The sequence below is a fragment of the Capra hircus genome, chromosome 2 (assembly GCF_001704415.2).
Source record: "Capra hircus breed San Clemente chromosome 2, ASM170441v1, whole genome shotgun sequence".
Classification (NCBI taxonomy): Eukaryota; Metazoa; Chordata; class Mammalia; order Artiodactyla; family Bovidae; genus Capra; species Capra hircus.
The window spans coordinates 98,422,174-98,448,096 of NC_030809.1; the positions used below are offsets into that span (position 1 = coordinate 98,422,174).

At 38.2% G+C, this 25,923-nt stretch overlaps 1 protein-coding gene across 15 annotated transcripts in view; it reads left to right on the plus strand.

Moving 5' to 3' along the window:
- PKP4 (plakophilin 4) overlaps positions 1 to 25,923 on the plus strand; it is a 261,211-nt gene that overhangs the window by 129,794 nt on the left and 105,494 nt on the right. For 14 of the 15 annotated variants that reach the window (XM_018063318.1, XM_018063302.1, XM_018063284.1 and 11 more), the window contains one exon: positions 6,105 to 6,217. The exons of the other annotated variant lie outside the window; for it this stretch is intronic. In XM_018063318.1, coding sequence (XP_017918807.1) covers positions 6,105 to 6,217 — 113 coding nt within the window. The remainder of the gene's footprint in view (positions 1 to 6,104; positions 6,218 to 25,923) is intronic. 15 annotated transcript variants of the gene reach the window in all.

Consider the following 25,923-nt stretch of genomic DNA (forward strand, 5'->3'; position numbering starts at 1 on the left):
TGGTTTCTTCTGGAGAGGAAAGGAGAGAGAGAGAAATAAGATCCAGGAAAGAGAAACCAGGGGATTCCATTGTATCTGTAATACTTTATTTCTCAAAAAGCTTGAAGCACATGTAGCAGAAGAGTAAGATTTGCTAGACCTAGGTCAGATTTGCCAAAGCTCATTGTGTTATTGTCTGTACTTTTTCAGTACGTTTAAAGAATCTCACAATTTTAAAAACTAGGAGTGAGAGAAAACTTCCTGTTATTCTGTAAAAGAATCCGAAAACAATACTGTCTCAGGTTGGGTTCTCACTGAAGTGGAGTTTTCATGCAGAGTGTGTATTATAGATCAGCTCTTACGGAGGAGAGGGGACGAAAAAGCAGGCTTGGGCACCGGGGTTGGGGGGTCCAAATACTATACCAGGAAGTTAGTTCAGTTCGGTCGCTCAGTCGTGTCCGACTCTTTGCGACCCCACGGATCGCAGCATGCCAGGCCTCCCTGTCCATCACCCACTCCCGGAGTTCACTCAGACTCACGCCCATCGCATCAGTAATGCCATCCAGCCATCTCATCCTCTGTCGTCCCCTTCTCCTCCTGCCCCCAATCCCTCCCAGCATCAGAGTCTTTTCCAGTGAGTCAACTCTTCGCATGAGGTGGCCAGGGAGTTAAGCTGATGGCAAACTCTAAAGCATGTCTGAACCTGGCTTTTCTCATCTCAGTCAGTGCTGCACGCAGCCTGCCCAGAAGGATATAACTTCCTGGGTCACGAAGGCTCTCATCTGCTGAGGGACCCCTGAAGGCATGACCTCTGGGGCAGCGAGTCTTTCCTTGGGCCTCCTCAGCCACACGTCTGTCTACCGTACAAGATCATGAAAGTGAATCTTTATGTTTTCTTCTGTCTGCTTGACTCTCAGAGAATGATTTTTGATAGACTTACCTGAGAGAGATGAAGTAAATATAAACAAAAGCTTCCAAACACATGTGAACTGACTCCATTTTTATAGTATGTCAGTAGCCTTGACTTTCTTTCTAACCTTGATTATGGTCTTGTTTAACAGAATTGAAGGGGAAGTTGCCATGTACTAAATCGCTGGCAGATGCTTTTAACATTATTTCCTTGCTTTTGTCAAAGGATCCTCCCATAATTTAGATGCCCAGTTTTAGAAGCGGTGGTAAGGGTCAGATTTCACACATTATGTTTAGAAGATTAAAAAAAAATTTTAATTTATGGATGGTATCACAGCATAATCCTCTTGATGAGTATTATTTTGGAAATCATTAGAGGTGTTTTTATATGACTGTGTAATACTGTCTTCCTTGTCACTCAGTCTTAAGAATCCAGGGGAGACAAAATTGTCAAATGTTTATATCATACTCATTCATCTTGATGGCAGTCACATGTGGGAGTTCAACTTATATTCTTTGGAATTAATATAATATTAATAATTTTACAACAAAGCATACATATATTTTGCTTGTAAATGTTCACAAGTATTAGGTAACCCGAACAGATTCCATGCTTTACAGCTTCCTGAGAGTCTGCTGTGGAGGCTTTAACTATGTTCTACTTGTGAGAAGGGTGGGCAAATAATGGGTGAAGTAGGTTTGATAAAAGTAGCCAGTGAACGCATGTAAGAATTAAAGATTTTAAAATTAAAAAAAGAAGAAAAGACAACTACAAAATGAGAAAATGTTTGCAAACCATACATCTGATAAGGGGTTAACATCCAAAATATATAAGGGACTTCTACAGCTAAAAAATAAATAAATAAATAAATAAATTCACAAATGGGGGGGGGGAAAAAAAGTAGCCAGTGATGTTCAATATTATAGACTCTGCAGCTAAGAGGGATACAATGTGGACTTTACTCAGTCCAAACAAGTGTTACAGGAATTGCCCAACTTCTAAAAAATCAGCTGCATCATGGGCACTGAGGCTCTTCTCATAAACTTCACAACTGTAAATGGTTTCTAGAGGTCTATCAGTCAGAGTTTCTAGTTGCAAGAAAAAGAGACTAACATGGCTAATTATGTGGGGAAAAGATACTTATTAGTGGTTATTCGTGAATTCCCATGTTTGTTGCCAGGGCTGGAGAACAAACCTTGAGACTGAGCTCTCAGGAATAGTGTCCAAATCAAGGAAACACTGGCACTGCCATCAAGTATAAACATAGTTTGTGTGGAGGTTATTTCCATGTTAGAAACTTGGCCTCAATTTCTACTACAGGAAGTGCAGCAAGAAGGTGAAAGGAAGAGAGGAAACGAGCTTCGTGTTTTCTGATGTCAACATCTTGGCTTCAGCATCCTAGTCACAGTCTGGCATCTTCTCGGCAGAGCTGAAGTTGCCTATATCTGCTTCAGAGGGAAGGAATTATGGGACATTAAGTTCCATTGTCTGCCTTAAAGCAAGAAATTTCCCAAATATTTCCTTGAAAGGATGCTCAAAAGACCATAGGCAGCTATAGACATAATTTTTTTTTTAAAACCCACTAAAATAGATTTTTTTTCTAAGAATGGAAATTGTTTTACTGTTCTAGTTTACAACATACCTTAATCCTATCCTGGTAACTTTTGGCCATCCCCAAATGAAACCCTCCAGTCGTCAATCCCTATTAGCCACTGAACTGAGAACTCAAAAGTTATATAATGGGTTGGGGGATATTTTGAGGTGTACGGATGGTCCTTTTGCGGCCCAGCTTGGTACAAGCAGCCAGTCTTCCAGGAAAAGAGGTGTATAATAAACAATCTGCAATGGTATAGAATCCAGCTGCCAGTGCACGAGACTCAGATTGATTCCTGGATCAGGAAGATCCCCTGGAGAAGAAAATGGCAACCCACTCCAGTAATCTCGCCTGGAAAATCCCATGGACAGAGGAAAACTGTCAGGCTACAGTCCATGGAGTCACACAGAGTTAGGTCTTATAATCCTTGGGGTCACAAAGAGTCAGACATGGCTGAGCAACTGGGCATACACACACAAAAAATAATTGAAAGAATGGAAGTGTATCACAAAAGCTATGATGCTACTAAGGACAAAGACTATGAAGTAAACATAATAGTATTTGTCCTTAAAATCAGGGATCTTAGTCTGGTACTGAATATTATGCAGTTATTATCTATCTGGTGTTTTGTAGCCAAACATTGATCAGAAGCCCAGGACCTAGGAATTGTTAAATAGAGGTAGGCAGTGCCCCCTCCTTACCCATTATGATCCTGTTTTACAGCATTGTTGGGCCAACAATTCAGTTCAGTCGCTCAGTCATGTCAGACTCTTTGCAACCCCATGGATTGCAGCATGCCAGGCCTCCCTGTCCATCACCAACTCCTGGAGTTTACCCAAACTCATGTCCATTGAGTTGGTGATGCCATCCAACCATCTCATCCTCTGTCGCCCCCTTCTCCTCCTGCCTTCAATCTTCCCCAGCATCACGGTCTTTTCCAATGAGTCCACTCGTCTCATGAGGTGGCCAAAGTATTGGCGTTTCAGCTTCAACATCAGTCCTTCCAAAGAACACCCAGGGCTGATCTCCTTTAGAATGGACTGGTTGGATCTCCTTGCAGTCCAAGGGACTCTCAAGAGTCTTCTCCAACACCACAGTTCAAAAGCATCAATTCTTTGGTGCTCAGCTTTCTTTATAGTCCAACTCTCACATCCGTACATGACCGCTGGAAAAACCATGGCCTTCACTAGACGGACCTTTGTTGGCAAAGTAATGTCTCTGCTTTTTAATATGCTTTCTAGGTTGGTCATAACTTTCCTTCCAAGGAGTAAGCGTCTTTTAATTTCATGGCTGCAATCACCATCTGCAGTGATTGTGGAGCCCAGAAAAACAAAGTCTCTCACTGTTTCCACTGTTTCCCATCTATTTGCCATGAAGTGATGGGACCAGATGCCATGATCTTCGTTTTCTGAATGTTGAGCTTTAAGCCAGCTTTTTCCCTCTCCTCTTTCACTTTCATCAAGAGGCGTTTTAGTTCCTCTTCACTTTCTGCCATAAGGGTGATGTCATCTGCATATCTGAGGTTATTGATATTTTTCCTGGCAATCTTGATTCCAGCATGTGCTTCTTCCAGCCCAGCGTTTCTCATGATGTACTCTGCATAGAAGTTAAATAAGCAGGGTGACAATAGACAGCCTTGACGTCCTCCTTTTCCTATTTGGAACCAGTCTGTTGTTCCATGTCCAGTTCTAACTGTTGCTTCCTGACCTGCATATAGGTTTCTCAAGAGGCAGGTCAGGTGGTCTGGTATTCCCATCTCTTTGAGAATTTTCCACAGTTTATTGTGATCTACACAGTCAAAGACTTTGGCATAGTCAATAAAGCAGAAATAGATGTTTTTCTGGAACTCTCTTGCTTTTTTGATGACCCAGCAGATGTTGGCAATTTGATCTCTGATTCCTCTGCCTTTTTCAGATCCACCTTGAACATCTGGAAGTTCACGGTTCACTTATTGCTGAAGCCTGACTTGAAGAAATTTTGAGCATTACTTTGCTAGTGTGTGAGATGAGTGCAATTGTGCGGTAGTTTGAGCATTCTTTGTCATTGCCTTTCTTTGGAATTGGAATGAAACTGACCTTTTCCAATCTTGTGGCCACTGTTGAGTTTTCCAGATTTGCTGGCATATTGAATGCAGCCCTTTCACAGCATCATCTTTTAGGATTTGAAATAGCTTAACTGGCATTCCATCACCTCTACTAGCTTTGTTCGTAGTGATATTCCTAAGGCCCTCTTGACTTCACATTCCAGGATATCTGGCTCTAGGTGAGTGATCACACCATCGTGATTATCTGGGTCATGAAGATCTTTTTCGTACAGTTCTTCTGTGTATAGTTCTTGTGTGTAACAACTGTTATTACTGCTGTATATTCTCCCACACCAACTGGGCTCGTTAGAAAAGGACTATCAATATCAGAAAGCAGTAAGAGTTCACAGACTGTTTTCTTAAGAATGATTCTAAGAATAGTTTGTAGAATTTGCTCAGCCAGTGCTGTCAAGTAGTTGTACCTTTGCCTAATCTCACAGGGAGTTAATTCACTTTGCAATTGAATTGTATTTTACTCTCATAGATAGTATGTTGTCAGTAATATTATTATTAACAGAACTAAGGTAGTTCTATGTCTGATTAGTTCCTTTGCCTAAGGTGCATCTCCCTGGTATTTTGAACCAGTAGTCAGTGTCCAATTAAACCACTTACAGTTCAGCATTTGCTTTGAGTAGACTTGTAAGGGGAGCTTGAGGTGTTATTGGAGATGTTATTTGTGGCCTAAAGCCTTTAGAGTGTACATGATTTATAGATATTTTATAGCATGGTGTGCTTTCTATATATTAAAATCCTGTTAAGAGAACAATGAGATAAGTACAAATAATGTTAAAGCATTTCTCCTAGAATAGAATACTTGCCTTAGTGATGCATCATAGTATGAAAAATACAATTTCTTTAGACAAGCTTCCATCGTTTTCATACAATTTTAAGTTCTATATTATGACTCAGACCTTTTCATTATTTTTCCTCTTGTCCCTTCATACAGTGACACATGAACGCATTTGTGACAATAGGAAAAATGTGTTTGTGTTATAGATAAATATAGCAAGACTTTTTGTGGGATTGTAATGATTTTTTTTTTTCTTAACAATTGAAAGGTTTTGAATCTAATACTGTCAGGCGAGTCTCATCACAGCAATTTACTTTTTTTAATGCTGAGCTAACATACAGTGTGAGAGATGAAAATGTTAGCTGTTAAGGATGAAGAGAGTATTTATATTGGTTGGTGTGCCTCTAATGTAAGGACTCTGCAACCCTTATGTTACATCCCTATTGCATAAGTACTATTTGAAGACCTCAGTTAGAACCAAAGGGGGAAAAAAAGGCCAAATAAGGATTTACGTATTTTCAGTTTCAAACAAAGACTGGAATTCTAGTGCCTTTAAGTTTGTTTGTAAGAGCTTCAAATCAGTAGGTTGTTTAGGCCCACAGTTCCATCCAAAACCCTCCTCTCGTAAGGCCACACTATAGTGTTGCGTTTTGGGCATGTTCCTGTGTTTATTGTGACATACATGAATTCATGTATCTGCCTGAGCAAACCTGGTGCTTTATGTTCCTTTTATTTCCTTGAATCACAGGAGCTTCAGTTTCAGCGACTCACCCGAGAGCTGGAGGTGGAAAGGCAGATTGTTGCCAGTCAGCTAGAAAGATGTAGGCTTGGAGCAGAATCACCAAGCATCGCCAGCACCAGGTACAGGGCCGATGGCTCCATCTTTTTTTTTTTTTCTGGCCGATGGCTCTATCTTTTTTTTTTTTTTTTTTTTTAGTTTGCAGGCTTCTTTTTCTTTAGTATAAATTTGTTTATTTTAATTGGAAGCTAATTACCTTACAATATTGTATTGGTTTTGCCATACATCAACATGAATCCGCCGCGGGTGTACACGTGCTCGGGGCTGGTGTGCTGGTATGACCCAGAGGGATGGTATGGGGAGGGAGGTAGGAGGGGTGTTCAGGACAGGGAACACGTGTATACCCGTGGCTCTATCTTTTTAAATGCCTTTATCTTCTTAACTGCCTGCAAGTCGCAGGCCATATTAATTGTCCTAGATGCAGCAAATGATGCTTTTAGTGTTGTCACTGTTAACTTGTCTTCCTAAAATTGATACCAAAATGTCAATTTATTCTAATTTTGAGAAACCTCTTGCGATATTGATTATCCTTCAGTTTTGTGCTTGAAGTGTTTTATACGGCACTGGCATGGTTCTCTAGCAAAAGCCACTAGAAATTTGCCTTTAGTAATTTGATGTATTATATGTAGACAAAGTTAATGAATGGTTTTAACAATTAATTGCTAATTATTTGGTAAAGCTAATTGATTTTGGAAACCTGATGTTGGTTTTTTTTTTTTTGACTAAGAAGTATTTCCAAGTAATAGCATTTAGCTAGCTTTCAAAAATGCCTTCATTTACCTTGAGTTTTCTAGAACTCTGTAAAAATACTATATGAAATGATTACTATTTGAGATAATTGTATATTCAAATCAGCACAAAACAAATATATTACTGGACCAAAAAAACATTTAATCACAAGTATTGTTTTATATTTAAATAATCTGTTATGCTATTTTAAAACATCATTAGAATATGAGTTACTGCCACAACTCCAACTGGTGAATCATTGTTTATCCAATCTGTGGGTTTCTTTCTTAGTATTTACATATTCCAAGAAAGCCTACTATGCAGTACTTATGTTGCTTGCATTTTTAAGCTTAGTTTGTTTATTACTAAGTAGGTGTGTGCTCGTAGTAACTTGTCTCTCAGTTGTTTCTAACATCATAATTGTTGTACTTCTCTGTATCTCCTATTATTCATAGCCAAAAAATCCTTCTTGGTGAGTAGAATGCTGTTTGTAGCTGATTGCTATCCATTTTAAATTACTAGACAGATAAATTGTATTCTCACAAATTTTTTCATCTTTGATCCTTAACAGTTATGCACATACGTATGTTTAGTACAGCATGAAGCATGCAAATAAGATAAAGGAAACTTTAAACACAGATATCAAATAATGTGAACATTTTAAAAACATCACTTTTTATAGGATGAGAAATTATAAGCAAGGTATAAAATTGTAAATCAAAAATTTCTAACATATATAACTCAAATAATTTATTAAGAAAGTTAAAATTGTCAAAACAAAAATTTGTTTTAATTTTACCTATTTTTTAAGGTTATCTGTATCTTTAGCACAAAAAAGAGCAGTTCACAAGCTCAGTAATGTAGTGTTGAACATTTCCAAAAAGTATGAACCAACAGATTTTTTCAAATATAATTTATACTATTAGAAAAATTAAATCCATATTTAAAGAATTCAGTTAAGCTGTTTATTCTGACACTTTAGACAACTAAAATGAACATAAAAGTTTCTCAGTAAGCTCCTAGAAATACTTGATATTCAGTAATACAGGTCAATAACTAGAGGAAATAGTAAAAGAGCAAAGAAAATCCTCAGGTTCTAGAAATACAGAACCAGAAGCCAGGGTCACAAGTATTTGAGCTGCTAGTGCAGGAGGCCTGGGCATAGTCAAGCCCCCAACAAAGCACTAGAGTCTTCGATTTAATACTCCTTTAGGGACCAAAGAGTTAGGCCTTGTGTGCTTGTGGTGGTGCACTTGAACTTGGAAACATAAGCCGTGGCCCTCAAATGCACTCTTGGACAACCCCAGGCTTGTACCCCTGTGAATTTAGAGTCAAATATAACCATATGCATTGTTTAAGAATCTCCAGCTGAGAAACTAACATCACCAAAGATGAGCTCACAATCAGATCATTAAAAACTCAAGTAAAAAAAAAACTCAACCATCAGAAGAATCAGCAGGCCAGAGAGTAGGACTTAAAACTAAGAACTTAATATCTTAGGAGAAAGTCTGATAGGTATGCACAGGAAGACAAATACAGATGCTTATTGTAACATTTGCAAAGTAAAAGCTTAGAATCAGGATAGATATGAGAAATAAACTGTGAATCAGTTCAGTTCAGTCCAGTCGCTCAGTCATCTCCGATTCTTTGTGACCCCATGAATCGCAGCACGCCAGGCCTCCCCGTCCATCACCAACTCCCGGAGTATAGCCAAACCCATGTCCATCGAGTCGGTGGTGCCATCCAGCCATCTCATCCTCGGTCGTCCCCTTCTCCTCCTGCTCCCAATCCCTCCCAGCATCAGGGTCTTTTCCAATGAGTCAGCTCTTCACATGATGTGGCCAAAGTATTGGAGTTTCAGCTTCAGCATCAGTCCTTCCAATGAACACGCAGGACTGGTCTCCTTTAGGATGGACTGGTTGGATCTCCTTGCAGTTCAAGGGACTCTCAAGAGTCTTCTCCAACACCACGGTTCAAAAACATCAATTCTTCGGTGCTCAACTTTCTTCACAGGCCAACTCTCACATCCGCACATGACTACTGGAAAAACCATAGCCTTCACTAGATGGACCTTTGTTGGCAAAGTAATATCTCTGCTTTTGAATATGCTATCTAGGTTGGTCATAACTTTCCTTCCAGGGAGTAAGCATCTTTTAATTTCATGGCTGCAATCACCATCTGCACCATTTTTTGGAGCCCCCCAAAATAAAGTCTGACATTGTTTCCACTGTTTCCCCATCTATTTGCCATGAAGTGATGGGACCAGATGCCATGATCTTCGTTTTTCTGAATGTTGAGCTTTAAGCCAACTTTTTCACTCTCCTCTTTCACTTTCATCAAGAGGCGTTTTAGTTCCTCTTCACTTTCTGCCATAAGGGTGGTGTCATCTGCATATCTGAGGTTATTGATATTTCTCCTGGCAATCTTGATTCCAGCTTGTGCTTCTTCCAGCCCAGCGTTTCTCATGATATACTCTGCATAGAAGTTAAATAAGCAGGGTGACAATATACAGCCCTGACGTCCTCCTCTTCCTATTTGGAACCAGTCTGTTGTTCCATGTCCAGTTCTAACTGCTGCTTCCTGACCTGCATATAGGTTTCTCAAGAGGCAGGTCAGGTGGTCTGGTATTCCCATCTCTTTGAGAATTTTCCACAGTTTATTGTGATCTACACAGTCAAAGGCTTTGGCATAGTCAATAAAGCAGAAATAAATGTTTTTTCTGGAACTCTCTTGCTTTTTTGATGATCCAGCGGATGTTGGCAATTTGCTGGTTCCTCTGCCTTTTCTAAAACCAGCTTGAGGTCTGGAAGTTCACTGTGAATAAGTAAACTCAAGAGCCATTAAAATGAAATAACTACATGTGTCAACATGGACATCTTTGCAAAACAGACATTTGAGTGAAAACTACAAGTTACAAAAGAATAGATGCAAGGTTATCCTTATGAACATTTAAAAATATATATGATACTGAATTTAAATAGTGTTTAATATTATTGATACATCAGTGCATCTCTAGTAGAATTATAAAAAATATATCAAGATGATACCAATTTAAGATAGTGGTACCTCTAGGGAGGAGGGGAAGGAGGGAACTATTAGGAATTCAGTTTTAGCCAAATCTGTAATATTTTATTCAAGATTGCCATCTGAAATAAACATAACAAAAATATTAATATTGGTTAAACAAGGGGATTATTGGTACATGCATGGTGATTAGATAGTTTTCTGTACTAAAAGTTTTAAAATATTAACTAAATTTAGGGTTATATAGTTTGAATTGCGTTATTCCACAAGTTTCTTAGAAATTGGTTAGTAAAATCACATTAGTGATTTGTGGCTTTGTGCCCAGCTTGGTGCCTGGCATGGCACTGGAGCTCAGCCGGAGAATGTTGGGTGAATGAGTGGGTCCTGCAGAAATGGGAGCCTGGCTGACCCAAGAAAGAGGGGAGGTATGCACAGATGTGTGTGTCACACTGCGGTATTGGAGGCCCACGAGGCACAGTAGTATCTAGGATGTGTCCTAAAAGTACCTCGTGTCTTTTGAGATTGGAAGAGTAAAGCTGGCCTTTGATTCTGGAGAACTGGGAACCCGTGAAGATGAGTGTCACCTTCCATTAGGTCTGTAAAGTAGACGTGTTAAAACACATTGTTGTAGTTGGAGGCAGGTGTTCTGATAGTGTAGGGTGAGGTCACAATGAAGAGAAGCCAGGCAGCAGGACAGGAATCTGTTATGGAACCTTAGAGGTTGAGAAGAAAGTGGGTTCTTTATTCTGTGAATTCTGCTTGGAATGATAACAGATCCACTTTGATTGTCCTGGTCCCATCTCAGTTGGATTCTTATGTATTCTTGATATCCCCAACTAAGTGCTAATCAACTCTTGGAGCCTTTCCCATATTTCTCCAGGGTAGTCACCTCTTCATCTAAACTCATAACAGTTCTTCTGTGCATGTGTTAGCCTCCTATGGGGTGGTAAGGCCCACCCCAGCTCCCACCCCCACAGCCCTGGCGCCCTGCTAAGTGTTCATTGAATGAATAATGAGATTTAATGAAGCTCAGTTTGGTTTAAGTTCCTCAGGTAAGCATGCTTTACTGTTGGTCACTTACTTGATATTCCCCCCTTCTCATAGCTGCGTTCTGCTCACCTTTCAGTGTGATATTTTGGTGGACCTTTAGGAAGACTGTTGACACAGTTACTTTGCCCAGATTTAACACTGGCAAGAGCCATTTAGAAAATAGTGTCAGTGAAGGGAGATAGGCTTTTACTGTATCACTTGAGAGATCCCCCTTTTGTCTGCCAGTCCCCACCAACAGTCTCAGAACCAGAATCTGAAGATAAAGGAAATGGCTCTCAGACCCAAAGCCTCTTTCCTGTCAGCCATTTCTGATTTGCTCGAAGGACCTTAGAAGTGCCATCACTGCGTCCAGCCAGGAAACTTCCTTTCAGGATTCAGGTCCTTCTTACTTAGAAGTAAGGAGGATGGAGGCTTTCAACAGGATGGCGGATTTGAAAACCAGTTGTCTTCCACATTGTTTGATTTAGATCCTGTGTCAGAGTTTGTAAGGTGATCTGTAAGATTTTATTTTTCCAAGTCCAGATATGATCTAACAGGGTAACAAAAAGCATACTTCGATTTACTTTTTCAGTTGTCTGCAGTTCTTGCCATATTGGCCTCATCATGTGAACAAGGAGGAGGCAGTGGCATGAGGGTCTGTCGAATGAGTGAGTGAGTGTAAGTTGCTTAGTCGTGTCCAACTCTTTGCGACCCTATGGACTGTAGTCCATGCAATTCTCCAGGCCAGAATACTGGAATGGGTAGCCTTTCCCTTCTCCAGGGGATCTTCCCAACCCAGAGATCAGACCCAGGTCTCCTGCATTGCAGGTATCAGATCCTTTACCAGCCGAGCCACAAGGGAAGTCCAAGAATACTGGAGTGGGTAGCCTATCCCTTCTCCAGTGGATCTTCCTGAGCCAGGAATCAAACCGGGGCCTCCTGCATTACAGGCGGATTCTTTACCAACTGAGCTATGAAGGAAGCCCCACCTATTGAATAAATGACTCTAATATTGTGCTCAGTAATATACTGTGGAGCCCTCTCCCACATGGCTATAACGACAAGCAATTTGGTTTCCTCGCACTTGTAGTACCAAAGATGAATTTTGAACCCTGCGATGGTGTCTCCATTTTATAGTAGGGAAACTGGACCTTTGCATGTGGTTATTTAGGAAGTATCCTAAAAAGTGAGATAGACGGCTGCCTTTGGCAGTTCTTTTGCAATAAGCCTTGCTGAGAACGTTAGAAAACTCTTAATGATTATCAATGATTGCTAGGTTTTCTATTAATGACTGTTTGGAAGTAGTAGTCTTCTAAACAAGGTAGTAATAAAAATTCCCGTATCCAATATGACTTTTCATTTGTTTTATTTACTACAAAAAAAAATTAGTAACACTAGTAGTAACATCAGCAATATCAATATACAATCATCCTTAATCTGGAATTAATGGTGCTTATATCCGAAGATGATAGACCAAAAATAATCACTGCAAATTGAGAAATCTTGAAGGGGAGATACAGGGTTAGTTAATAGAGAAGTTAAGAGACTTTCTGCCTTTGCACCAAGTATGCTATAGTTACCTGTGTATGTAACAGTTATCTTTTTTAATATTTCACCTAATTAATGATAGGCTATAGAATAGTAAGCAAATTATACCTTTTCTGCATTTATACTGAGTATAATATAGTTATTTGTATATTTAATTTTTTTCCTCATTTAAAGTGGGCCTTGGAATCAGTTAATAGAGAAGATAGCAATTTTCCACATTTACCTTGCATATATACTACAGTTATCTATGTATCCAGCATTTCACCTTACAGAAAGTAGGTATGGAATCTGTTTATTTCTGCATTTGTAGTGAGTACAATATGGTTATCTATGTACTACTCAATATTTTACCTCTATGTATTTGACACTTTTGGAAAATTCAAAAACCATCAATGGATGAGGGAATTAGGGCAAAGATGAAAACTAGAAAAATAAGATGAAGGTAAGGTTAAAATAGTATACAAAATGTTTCTTATTAGTATGCCATGCACTGGCTCAGAGTAGAGAGCCATTTTGACTCTGTCCTGGTTGCCAGGCTAAAGAAAGAAACGTCAATGAATTACGTGATTTCAAGTGTCTGGAAGATAAACACAAACCAGGTTGCTCAGGAGGATTTACTGTTCCCGGGGCTGAGACTTGAGAGGATTCTCTTGTGTGTTACTATTTGACCTCTGTATGATGAGGCAGGCAGCATGCCTGGTATTTTCTCTCTGAATTACAATACAGTATCAGGCTCATAGGGTTCTTCCTTTGGTTGCTAAAGAGTTTATGAATGGATAGGGAAGCAACTTAGCTAAAGTAATTCTCCAAGAGATCAACTCTGTCACTCCAATTTGGTTGGGGAATGATATTCAGCATATGTAGATGGAGGGGTCAATTTCAGGTCCTCCACGCAGGCAGCCTGCCACAGTGATGTGCTATCTGCAGAGCCTCTTAGAGTCATGGGTGGCCTTGGGTTCCAAGGTGTGAGAGGTCCATGTTGCAGGTCACTGTGCAGGTGCATGGTGCTCACGCCTTAGCAACAGAAACGGTCCTCAGGGGATGCTGAGGCATGTACAGCTCATCTCAGGAGAATCTCATAGCACAGGCACCTCAGAGGAAAGTAATACCCTTTACAGTGTCTGCTTCCCATGGGCTGAGCAACCACCTTCAGGTCCAAATTTTCATGAATGTAGGATTTATTCTTTTTCTCTTTGCAGTATCATCAGTAGGGTGTTTTTCTCACCTCAGCCGATTTAGCAAGGGAACTTAGACTTACTCTGCCTACGTACACTTCCAAGGGCATAGAGGGGGAAAAGGTGTCCAAAGCTACATTCTTTTTAATTGACTGTGGAGTTACTTAGCCAGGTTGTAAAGTTCAAGAAAATATAAAGAGAAAAATCCTTAATTCTACCATTCAGACATAACCACTTTTTTAGATCAAATTTACTGAAGTGTAATTTACTTGCAGTAAAAAGGTTAACCCTTCAAAAGAGGCATCCACTTCTAAAAATCTGCTGCATTTCATTCTCTGCAAGAAAAGTTTGAGATAGTTCCCTCCAGCTAACTTTTTGTCTTATTCCCAGAGCCCCACTTTGATATGCCACTTCTAAGTTTCAGTGGCTCCCACCAGCCTGAGGAGTTCTCAGGGAGACAAGTGCTTGGAGCTGCACCCAAAGGATGCTAATTTAACAGTGGTTAGAGATGACTACAGCCTTACCATGGCAAGCTGCACCCAGGGTAGAGGACTTGGCCAGGGGAACTACTGCAAGGTACATCCAGCCTTCCAATATTTAGGTTATGGTCTGTATTGCATGTTTTATCCAAGCAGAGAAATTACACTAGTGGTCAGCTTGCTGAGTAACAAAATTGTGGAAGGAGAAGAAAATATAGTTCAAAATGAAAAGTCAGTAAATATGATCTCACAATTCAAGAAATTATCTCTGAGATTTTATAGTACACAATTCCAAAAGTATTTCCAATAGTAGTCTTAGAATCTTAGCAATGTCCAGAAATGGAAATTTCACTTCTCATTTACTTCTTGATAAAGAGAAAATTTATTTCTTTGGGACACGTTGGTTCCACATATTTTACCGTCTAAGTAAATCATAGCTTGCCTGCTCCTTAAGATGAAGCACTAAATTTTCATTTATATTGAAGTCAAAAAGACATAGTTTAAAAGTGCATATTTTATTAATTGTGGAAAATACTAATGACAACTTTTGAAATTAAAGCTTAGTTTAAAATTGTTGCTTTGATTTTATTTATTTTTTTGCACATTGTTCTAAAATTTGTTTTTGTCAGTTGGATGCAGTTGGCTCCTTAGCATTCTCTTTCCTTTAACTGACTGCTGTTGGTGTTGGGAAGTTACTCTAGACCCTGAAAAAAACTGTCCATATCTATCAACTGAATGAGGGGGGAAATGGGTGGCATTATTGAAATTAAAAAACTTCCCTCTCATCCTAAGATGATCTCTCCCTTTTGAGTTAGTTAAAGCTTTGCTAGAATAGAATTCTTTATGGTTTCAAAAAGGTCATACAATCTTGACAAATAGTTTTCTTACCACCGTTTAAGAAAAGGACTCTATTATTTTTTCATGAAAAGATTTGATTCCCCGCTGCCATTCAGACTTTTTTTTAATACTTTATAGGATCATCTGCTAGTGCCCATCAGGCTTCTATTGATAGTATTAAAAATTCTAAAAATGCCTTAGGGCTGACAGTCGCAGAAAAGGCTCTTTCGTGGGTCAGGTCTTTTCTTCAGCAAACATTTTTCAGTCGTTGTGAAATACACTTGCTCAAATGGAGAGTCTTTGAAAAGACTGAATGCCTATGGTTTGACAGCTGATTACTTATTTAACGTACCGCTTGAGGAAGATGCTTGATAAAGTTTTGTCCCTTTGACCTTCAGTACTCTAACTGAAAGCCAAAACCTGGATTTTTTATAATAGTAACTTTATTGAGATATATTTCATATATCATAAACTTGATACTTTTAGCTGTATGAATACCTTCAGTAATTTTTAGTATATTCACAGAGCTGTGCCGTCATCATCACTGTCTAATTTAAGAACATTTTCACCATTCCAAAAAGAAACCCACTACCCATTAGCACACTTCCCTGGTGGTTCGATGGTAAAGAATATGCCTGCAATGTGGGACACACAAGTTCGATCCCTGAGTTGGAGATCCCCTGGAGAAGGGAATGGCAACCCACTCTGGTATTCTTGCCTGGCGAATGCTATGGACAGAAGCCTGGCAGGCTACAGTCCATGGGATCCCAAAGAATCAGACATGACTGAGCGACTTACACACACACACACATACATACACACACACACACACACACACACACACACACACTCATAAACACTTTTCCTATTCTTCCTTCCCCCTAGCCCTAGGAACCAATAATCTATTTTCTGTCTCTATGGGTTTGCCTATTCTGAACGTTTCCTATATGTGATATCATATGATATATAGCCTTTTGTAACTGGCTTCTTTCACTTACCGTGGTAATTTCAAGGTTCATCCATGTTTTAAATATCAGTTCTTTATCCCTTTTTATCTCCAAATAATATTTTACTATATGAATATACCATATGTACATATATGGATTACTAGCTGGATTTAGAAAAGGCAGAGGAACCAGAGATCAACTTGCCAACATCTGGTGGATCATAGAAAAAGCAAGGAAATTCCAAAAAGAAACATCTATTTCTGCTTTATTGACTATACTAAAGCCTTTGACTATGTGGATCACAACAAACTGGAAAATGCTTAAAGAATTGGGAATACCAGGCCACAATTACCTGTCTTCCTGAGAAACCTGTATACAATCAAGAAGGAGCAGCTAGAATCTGACATAGGACAACAGACTGGTCCAAAATTGGGAAAAGAGTACATTAAAGCTGTATATTGTCACCTTGCTTTTTTAACTTCTATACAGAGTACATCATGCAAAATCCTGGGCTCGATGACTCACAAGCTAGAATCAAGATTGCCAAGAGAAATATCAGCAGCCTCAGATATACAAATAACAGATAATGCCTCCTTAATGGCAGAAAGTGAAGAGGAACTAAACAGCCTCTTGATGAAGGTGAAAGAGGAGAGTGAAAAAGCTGACTTAAAACTCAACATTCAAAAACCAAAATCATGGCATCAGGTCTCATCAGTTCAGTTCAGTTTAGTTCAGTCCCTCAGTCATGCCCGACTCTTTGCAACCCCGTGGACTGGAGCACGCCAGGCTTCCCTGTCTATCACCAACTCCCAGAGCCTACTCAAACTCATGTGCATCACGTCGGTGATACCATCCAACCATCTCATCCTCTGTCTTCCCCTTCTCCTCCCACCTTCAATCTTTCCCAGCATCAGGGTCTTTTCCAATGAATCGTTTCTTCACATCAGGTGGCCCAAGTATTGGAGTTTCATCTTCAGCATCAGTCCTTCCAATGAATATTCAGTTCCCATCACTTCATGGCAAACAGATGGAAAAAAACTGGAAACAGTGACAGATTTTATTTTCTTGGGTTCCAAAATCACTGTAGATGATGACTACAGCCACAAAATTAAAAGATGCTTGCCCCTTGATAGAAAAGCTATGACAAACCTGGACAGCGTATTAAAAAGCAGAGACATCACTTTGCCAGCAAAGGTCCATATAGTCAAAGCTATGATCTTTCCAGTAGTTGAGGCTGGATGCGAGAGTTGGACCGTAAAGAAGGCTAAGCACTGAAGAACTGATGGTTTTGAACTATGGTGCTAGAAAAGACTCATGAGAGTCCCTTGGACAGTAAGGAGAGCAAGCCGGTCAATCCTAAAGGAAATCAGTCCTGATTGTTCATCGGAAGGACTGATGCTGAAGCTGAAGCTCCAATACTTTGGCCACCTGATGCAAAGAGCCAACTCTTTGGAAAAGACTCTGATGCTGGGGAATATTGAGGGCAAGAGGAGAAGGGGGTGACAGAGGGATGATACGGTTGGATGATGTCATCAACTCAATGGACGTGAATTTGAGCAAACTCAGGGAGATAGTGAAGGACAGGGAAGTCGGGCATGCTGTCCACGAGGTTGCAAAGAGTCAGACATGACTTAGTGACTGAACAACAACATGGATGTACTACATTTTGTTTATTCTTTTATCACCTAATGGGTTTTTTGTTTGTTTGTTTGTTTCCAGGCTTTTTAGCAACTGAGAATAATGCTGTGTCTCAGGTTTTAGGAGGAGAACATCCCAAGGGTTCTGCTCCCGGAATTCTTTCTTTGGCATCAGGGAGAGACAGAGTAGTCAAGATTCCCCTCTGAGCCTCTCTATCTAAGCCTCTATCTGACCCTCTCCTACTCCCTCCAAAGGACTTGGCTACTTTTCTCTCTCCTTTGCTCTGTTGAGTTAGTTTTAAGTGTGTAGTATGTAAGCTGTTCGGGAGTTCTCTGACATTCACCAGTCAGCATGTAGTTCACCATATTTTCTTTCTTCGCCTTGTGTTTGGTCACTGGTGACTGTTAATGGTCAAACAAATAAAAGCTCTCTATGTTGACTTAAAATTCAGACTAAATGAAGAGTAAACTATTTGATATTTGAATGTAATTATCAGAAACCCTCTTCGGGATCGCTGTAGTGAATATTTAATAAATGGATGCTCTTCTTAACAAATTTAGTAACAGGGTATGTTTATGATTCAACTCTCCTGTGTTAACACAGTAAAAGATACAAATGAGTTTGTGGCTGACTACAGCTCTATATAAGCCCTTTTCTGGAGCAAATTACTCAAGCACAGTTCTTTCAAAAGGCCTTTTAATTGATACTTCACAATGCCATTGCGATCATAAGCCAGTTTCATCTGGAACATACAGATCCAAGTGGCAACTATCTCTGTACATTTGAATTAAACTCCATAAACTAAGTCTTATGTAGGGCATGTGGAGAAGGAAATGGCAACCCACTCCAGTTTTCTTGCCTGGAGAATCCCATGGACGGAGGAGCCTGGTGAGCTGCTGTCCATAGGGTCGCACAGAGTCGGACACGACTGAGGCGACTTAGTATAGCATGTAGGACATGTTAAGATGATCTATTTTAATCTAAGAAACATGACCACGTAGAATTTGGATTTTAAGCCAAGTAATAGTATCATAAATATTAGAATCTTTTATGGACCTGAAACATTAAACAACAAAATGCTGTAATCATAGTGAATAAATATTTCAAAATGAATTAGTTATTGCTTAAACTGAGCATTTTTAAAATGTTAAGTTGGTTATATGGTTAGAAGGAGCCACAAGAAGAGATCAAGTTTATAGTTGGCATCAAAGTTTCAGATTAAGACTATTTTAATACATTTGGTTAAGTACAGAAGCAGCCCTGGTGTATCAACTCTCCTAATTAATGAAGAGGAAAATACTTTTTAAAATTCAGAAGCCCATGCGTCTAAAATATAGGTACATTCTATATTTATCTATTAAAGAACTAATTTAATTAAAATAACATCATTTCATTTTCTGTAATTTTTCATAGTTCATTTCTATAATTACAATTCCTAAAATAGGTAACAGTGATGAATTATTGAATCAATACAAGAATTATATTACTAGCCCCCACTCTTAGTCATTAGGTTTTTTTAAACTATGTGTATATATTGATTAAAGTAATTTAAATAGCCATATAGTGTATATCAGGATGCTTTTTGGAAAGATTTACTGCCTTATAGGCATTAATATAATAATTACTTTAATTCTGTATTTTCTTACTACTTATTTTGCATTTTTTAATCTTTATCTTGAGAGATGTAAAAAATACTAAAAATTACAGAGAATGATATAACAAAAATTCAGATACATTCCAGAATTGAAAAGCGTTGATAATTCATCATTTTAGCTTTTTATATAAAAAATATACTGAACATAAAATTCAAGACCTCTTTGTCCCATTCTCCCTTCCCAATAGCCTGGCGTGCTGCGATTCATGGGGTCGCAAAGAGTCGGACACGACTGAGCAACTGAACTGAACTGAAGATATAGTCTTCCTCTGTGAACTTTTATATAATATACACACATCATATACATCCATGGTCTATATTTTGTGTGCTTTTTTGTTGACATACACATATGATATTCTCTGTGTGTCATTCATCTTGATTACTCGGTGTTTGAGATCTATTCGTATTAGTATGTGTAGATCTAGTTTATTTAACTGCTATTATTTATTAATGTCACAGGATATTAAACTCTCCATTCCCCTATTGAAGAACATTTATATTACACTTTTAAGTATTTATCTTAAGTAATGCAGTAGTGAACATTTGGAGACATATGTCCTGTTTTACATATATGAGGTTCTAGAAAAGGTATCATTAGAAGTAGAATACTTGGGGCATAATGAATGCACGTTTTCCATTTTTCTAGATCTTGCTGAATTGCTTTCTCAGGTTACCGCAACAACTGCACCCTCTCAAGCAGTATGTGAAAAAGTTCCAGGTTCCCTCTCCTTCTCTCTTTTTTTAATCTTTTTTAGCCAACATTTGATATTTGGCATGCTCAGTCTAATATTTTCTCGTTTTACTTTGCATTTTCTTGATGGGTGGCAGGATTAAGTATCTTTTCACATCCTTTTGATAATATTTGCATTTCCTCTTCTGTTCATATCCTTTGCCCATTTTTCTAATGAGGAATTTGGTTTATTCTTTTCATTTCTGTCATTAGTCTTATTGAGCTGGAATAACTGTGGGATATACATCTAAAATAGTATAGGCCTTGGTACACCACAACACAAAGAATACCATATTAATCTATTTTTAGAATATAAATCCTTAGTGTCGTGACAAGAATGGAGGAGAGACCACCCTCTATATGTGGTATATAAAAATGGATCCCAAATTCTCCAAATCTACCCAAACAGATGATACTAACATTCCTTTCTATTTCTTTATTTCCTTTAGTGATTGCATTTGTTTTCTTCTACAAATGTTTATGATGTCTTCTCTAAATTCATTCAATAAGTAGTATGCCTTTGCTTTATCACAGAGAAACAAAATACAGAAGCCTGGAATTTTCACTCTACTAGGAGGGACCATTGTGTGTAATTAATTAGCCATATGACAAAGCAACTTAGAAGCATGAAATGTATGTCTATATTATATTATTTTTAATTTTTGAAGAGTGCTGTGTTGATCAGATTACGTTGTCCTGTCTCTTTGCAGGGAGGCCTTACTTTGGTGTTTTTGATTCTCATATCTTTAGGTGAAATTACTTCTTTGTAATTATATTAGAGGGAAGAGAACAGTAGCCATTGAGCACCTATGATATAGTAAATATTTTTGCTAGTTGATGTTTTGTACTCATTATCTGCTTATTGTTCAAGGGTTTCTGTTTTGGTTTGGTTTTGTTTGCTTTGGTTTTTATTATTATTGTAATAACATACAATTACAATAATGTTAACCTGATTTTAACATTAAGATATTTTGTCTTAAAGATAATGTTATTCTATTGGTTTTCCACTGTGCTGTCAAGAATTAGTTACTACCACTGTTTCATCTCTCCTTCACAGAAACTATGAATTGACTGCTATTTCTATTCTTGGTTGGTCACAGGCATGTTACAAGAAGTCATGTAGATATTATTTCAAAGATTCTGTAAAACAGTCTTAAGAAAAGTTGCCACTAATGTACTCTCTGCAGTTCATTTGGCAGGGAGGGGGGCAGTTTACCATGCTTTCATCTAATCCTTTTACTCTCCATGATGAGCTAAAGGAAGGTTGGTATTAAGTTCACATTCTCATTATCATTTGGCAGGTTAAGGACACAGCAGAGAAAGACTGATGTGTGTGATGGGATGTTTCCTTAGTCCTTCAGAGACGAACTACTGTATACACTGTAGCCAATGATGTATAGAAAAGGAAATTGGAAATGTGATTATCCACCTAAAAGTGAGAGCCATTCATTAGTGCATTTTCAGCAATTAATCAGCTTGCCATAAAAATGAGCATGGCCTGTCTGCCAAGGGCGGGGAGAAACAACTGACAAGTTTGCCTGACTTTGTAGTGACTAAATTGTTATTATAGCTATCCTCCCTGAGGCTTCAAAATCTATTTAATAACAAATCAATCTAATCTGTTTCTTGCATAGATTTTTCTGCTCTGCTGTTGTGTTACTCTCCAATTAAATAGGGAGAAAACCACTCTAAAACTGAAGAGAAAGAAAGCCTGCGGGCTACAGATTTTCATAGCTAAAAAAATCTCACATTAAACAACTATGCATTTTAACCACTGTCACATAGTTTGGATATAGCATTGGTTTGCATTATTGGATTGCTTAGAGGCCAGGGAAGAATGTCTTTAGGGTGTGCATGTGTGTTTATTTCTTCTAGCCTTTTATTTATTTATTTATTTTTTTAAACAGCAGCCAGTTATTCTAGGATCTTATGCTCTGTTGTTTCTGCTTCAGAACACATCAGTTAAAGGTTGATCTTTACCCAGCTTTTTGTTACATTATCAATGAAGAGGCTATTTGAGCCACAGAGAAAAGTCAAACAAAATTATCAACTGTCATCTAAGAACTGGTGTTTTGGAAGTATAAAATACAGATTTATATCTATTTCCTGAGCAGCATTAGCAAAATACTTTTCAGTAAAGACTTATTTAAAAGTAGTAAGTAAAGCACTTTTGTATTCCTTATGAACATAAATACAAAGGTAGAAACTACTATTGACTAGAGTAGTACATTAAAGTCTAAAAGTTAAAATCTTAGCTGAGGTTTTTTTGCAGCCACTAACAAAATAATGTATCTTCATCAATGATCATCAGTGACTGGCTAAAATCATTAACTGAAAATTGATGAGAAACTTTACAATAAATGGATCAGGCTGACAGCACCTGAACTCATTGATCTTATGTTCTACAAAGCAGAACACAGACAGAACTTTTGGCCTTCTGATGAGAGGCAATGAGAAGTGCATACCATTACCTGTGACATATTCTTGCTCTCAGATTTCTCAGTTATCTGGATTTAAGTACCAATTCATAGTAAATTGGAGGCAGAGAAACAGAGTGAATGACACTGTGCTGATGTGTTAGTTAGATCCAGTCTGTCAGGAATTTTGCAGAGCAAATGAAATCAGTTGAAACAGGAAGAAAAGAAAAAGTAAGAGAGAGGGTGAAATTTTGCATGAAAGGAAATTTTTAGAGACATAGCAACCAAATACAATGTGTTGACCTTGATTTGGTGTTGGTTCAAACAACTGTATTTTAAAAAATTCAAACAGGGACTTTGAATACACTGACTAGATATTTGTTGATGTGAAGAATTTTACTGGTAATTTTTTATGTATGATAATGTTATTGTGGTTATGATCTTTCTAAAGTCTCTGTGTTTAAGGACTTCTCTGGTGGTCCAGTGCTTAAGACTTCACCTTCCAAGGCAGGGGGTGTGAGTTTGATCCCTGATCATGGCGCTAAGGTCCCCTGTGTCTCGTGGCCAAAAAACCAAAACATAAGACAGAAGCAATATTGTTTGAATAAAGACTTTCTGGAAAATGGTTCACATCAAAGAGAAATCTTATAAAAAGTCTATATTTAAAGATACATCTAAAGTAATAAGATATCTGAGGCTTGGTCCAAAGTAATCTAGTAATGCAGAGAAAATAGTGGGTAAGGGAATAGGTGAAAAGTATTGAGCACATGTTCCCTTTTATTTGTTGAAGCTGGGTGATGAATCTATAGAGGCTTCATTATACTGTTTTCTTTTATATATAAATGTATATGTGTGTTTTAAATGTTGTATAATGAAAAGCTTAAATGTTCAGTGATCCAACTCTTAATTTTCTTTTCTTTTTAAAAAATATTTATTTATTTGACTGTGCTGGGTCCCTGTTGTGGCACACTGACTAAAATTATGGTTAAAACTTTTTTTCATTTTTATAAAGCTAGAAAGGTCATATTTCTCAAAATCTGAGTGATGGATGCTTTCTTTAATAGTTTAAATGAAGAGTATTTATTAAAATTAAATTAGATTATACATCAGCACAGTATGTTCCACCACACTCTGTAATGCATTTTCCATCAATCACATTGGCTCACTGTGGCAGTGAATGGGAGAGGGAGCAAAGAGGAGAAAGATAAAACAGACCAACTGCTTCCTCTTTCACTTTCCTCTTTTCATTCATGTTTCTTAAAAGAAGAATGGTGGATATTAAAACCAGGAATTTAACAGTCCTGTCCAGCCACTTGTTCATTTGCCAAGGAGGGTGCCTGAGCAGTGTTTTTAGCTCACCCATTATATATCAAGAATTCTGCTTGAAAGGACTTTACTTTCCATTTTCATTATAGTCATTCCTTCTCATTCCTTCTAACAGGACTTTTTTTTTTTCCTATTTCATTCCCCCATTCAGTAGTTTGGAAACCCTGTACACTCATGTTGGAGGATAATAGAGAAGAGAAGGAAACAGGGTAATTATGTAAGGGAATGTGGGACAAATTAGGGATCCGTGAGAGCTTTCAGGGGAGTTTTAAAGCATTCTATCACCACTTTGCTAGGCTCCTAAGTCTACTACCTAGAAACCTAGCATGAATGAAAGTCACTTAGTCGTGGCCGACTCTTAGCGACCCCGTGGACTATACAGTCCATGGAATTCTCCAGGCCAGCATACTGGAGTGGGTAGCCTTTCCCTTCTGCAGGGAATCTTCCCAACCCAGGGATCGAACTCAGGTCTCCTGCATTGTGGGCAGATTCTTTACCAACTGAGCCACAAGGGAAGCCCAAGAATGCTGGAGTGGGTAGCCTATTCCTTCTCTAGCGGATCTTCCCAAACCCAGGAATCAAACCGGTGTCTCCTGCATTGCAGGCAGATTCTTTACCAACTGAGCTATCAGGGATATGCTCTGCCAAATGTTGACTGTATCCTTATGTGTCCATTCTGCTTCCTGGGCAGTTATTGATGATGCAGGGCCTGTACTCTACCCGACAGGAGGATTCAAAACAGCTATTTATGGTGCTTGTTCATGAATTGAGGGCTGAAAATGCTGTTATATATTTTTCTACTCTTAATGAAAATAAAAGTTTCCTCAGACATTTAAGAAACTTGACTGGTTAAAAAAATTAATTAAAGTCTTTTGGGTAATCAGTGGCTAGAAAGTGAATATCATTTTTTAGACACATACTAAATTTGATGCTGTCTGTACATGAGATCAAAGAATTTATGTGAATATATCATTTGCTTTTGAATGCCAGAACAGGATAGAGTGGTCAGTACATGTTTAATAAGACATTTAGGTTTATGATATCTTAAAGTTACTTTTAAGTGAATTTTATGTAGGCTTTTCAAAGTACTTTATATCCTAAATAATATTCAAAATGAAATTATAGGCTTTATAATGAGGAATGTTAAGGGTTCGGGATGCCGGCCAGTAGATCTCTTACTACAGGTCTCGACACCTTAGTCCACATTAACTGTGCTCCACCTCCTGTAGAGCAAGGAGTGAAAACAGGACCCTTGCTGTGTTCCATACCAGTGCCAGCTTTATTTTGAAATGTAAGATTTGAATTGTCTTACATTTTTCTAAAAGAGTTTATTTGTGTGTATGTGTGTGTGTTTTAAATCTTAAATTTTATTATTTTTTTATTTTTTTATTTTTATTTTTTTTAATTTTTATTTATTTTTTTATTTTTTAAATTTTAAAATCTTTAATTCTTACATGCGTTAAAAATCTTTTCCCTTTCTGTTTCTTTGCCTTTGGAAGAATGTAAAAGAACACAAATGAGGGAGACAGTAACATTTTGTAGACCTCAACACAAATTCTCAGCAGCTCATCTATTCTGAGGCTTGACCATTTGCCTAAATATTAATAGCATCCTACATCATTGGAAAAGACTCTGATGCTGGGAGGGATTGGGGGCAGGAGGAGAAGGGGACGACAGAGGATGAGATGGCTGGATGGCATCACTGACTCGATGGACACAAGTCTGAGTGAACTCCGGGAGTTGGTGATGGACAGGGAGCCCTGGCGTCTGCGATTCATGGGGTCGCAAAGAGTCGGACACGACTGAGCAACTGAACTGAACTGACGTTATGGCAGAATACGTAGGAAAGAGAGTTTGGTGTTGTGTTTAGTCATTTTACTATTTTCATCTCAGTTTCTTTCATTCTTTCAAATGTCAGCTGAAATGTTAGAAAACCTTTCTCTTCTGATTTCTGCCTTTATAATTGAAACACTTGTTGTGGGATGAGCTTAACCAGAAGTCATGCTTCCTGTATAATTTGTGGAGATACCAGAGGGAATCGTTTGTCTCATTTTTGTCTAGTACTACATTCTTTTTGATCTTCCCCTTCCCCTGAGGTCCTCTGGATCTTTTATTCATAGATTCAAAGTACTAACACAAACTGCTTTTGTCAAAGAATATTTATCTTCTAAAATGTGTGTTCACCTTCAGTTCCCATGAAAGTTACTTGAATTGTTTAAATGGCTAATCTGATAT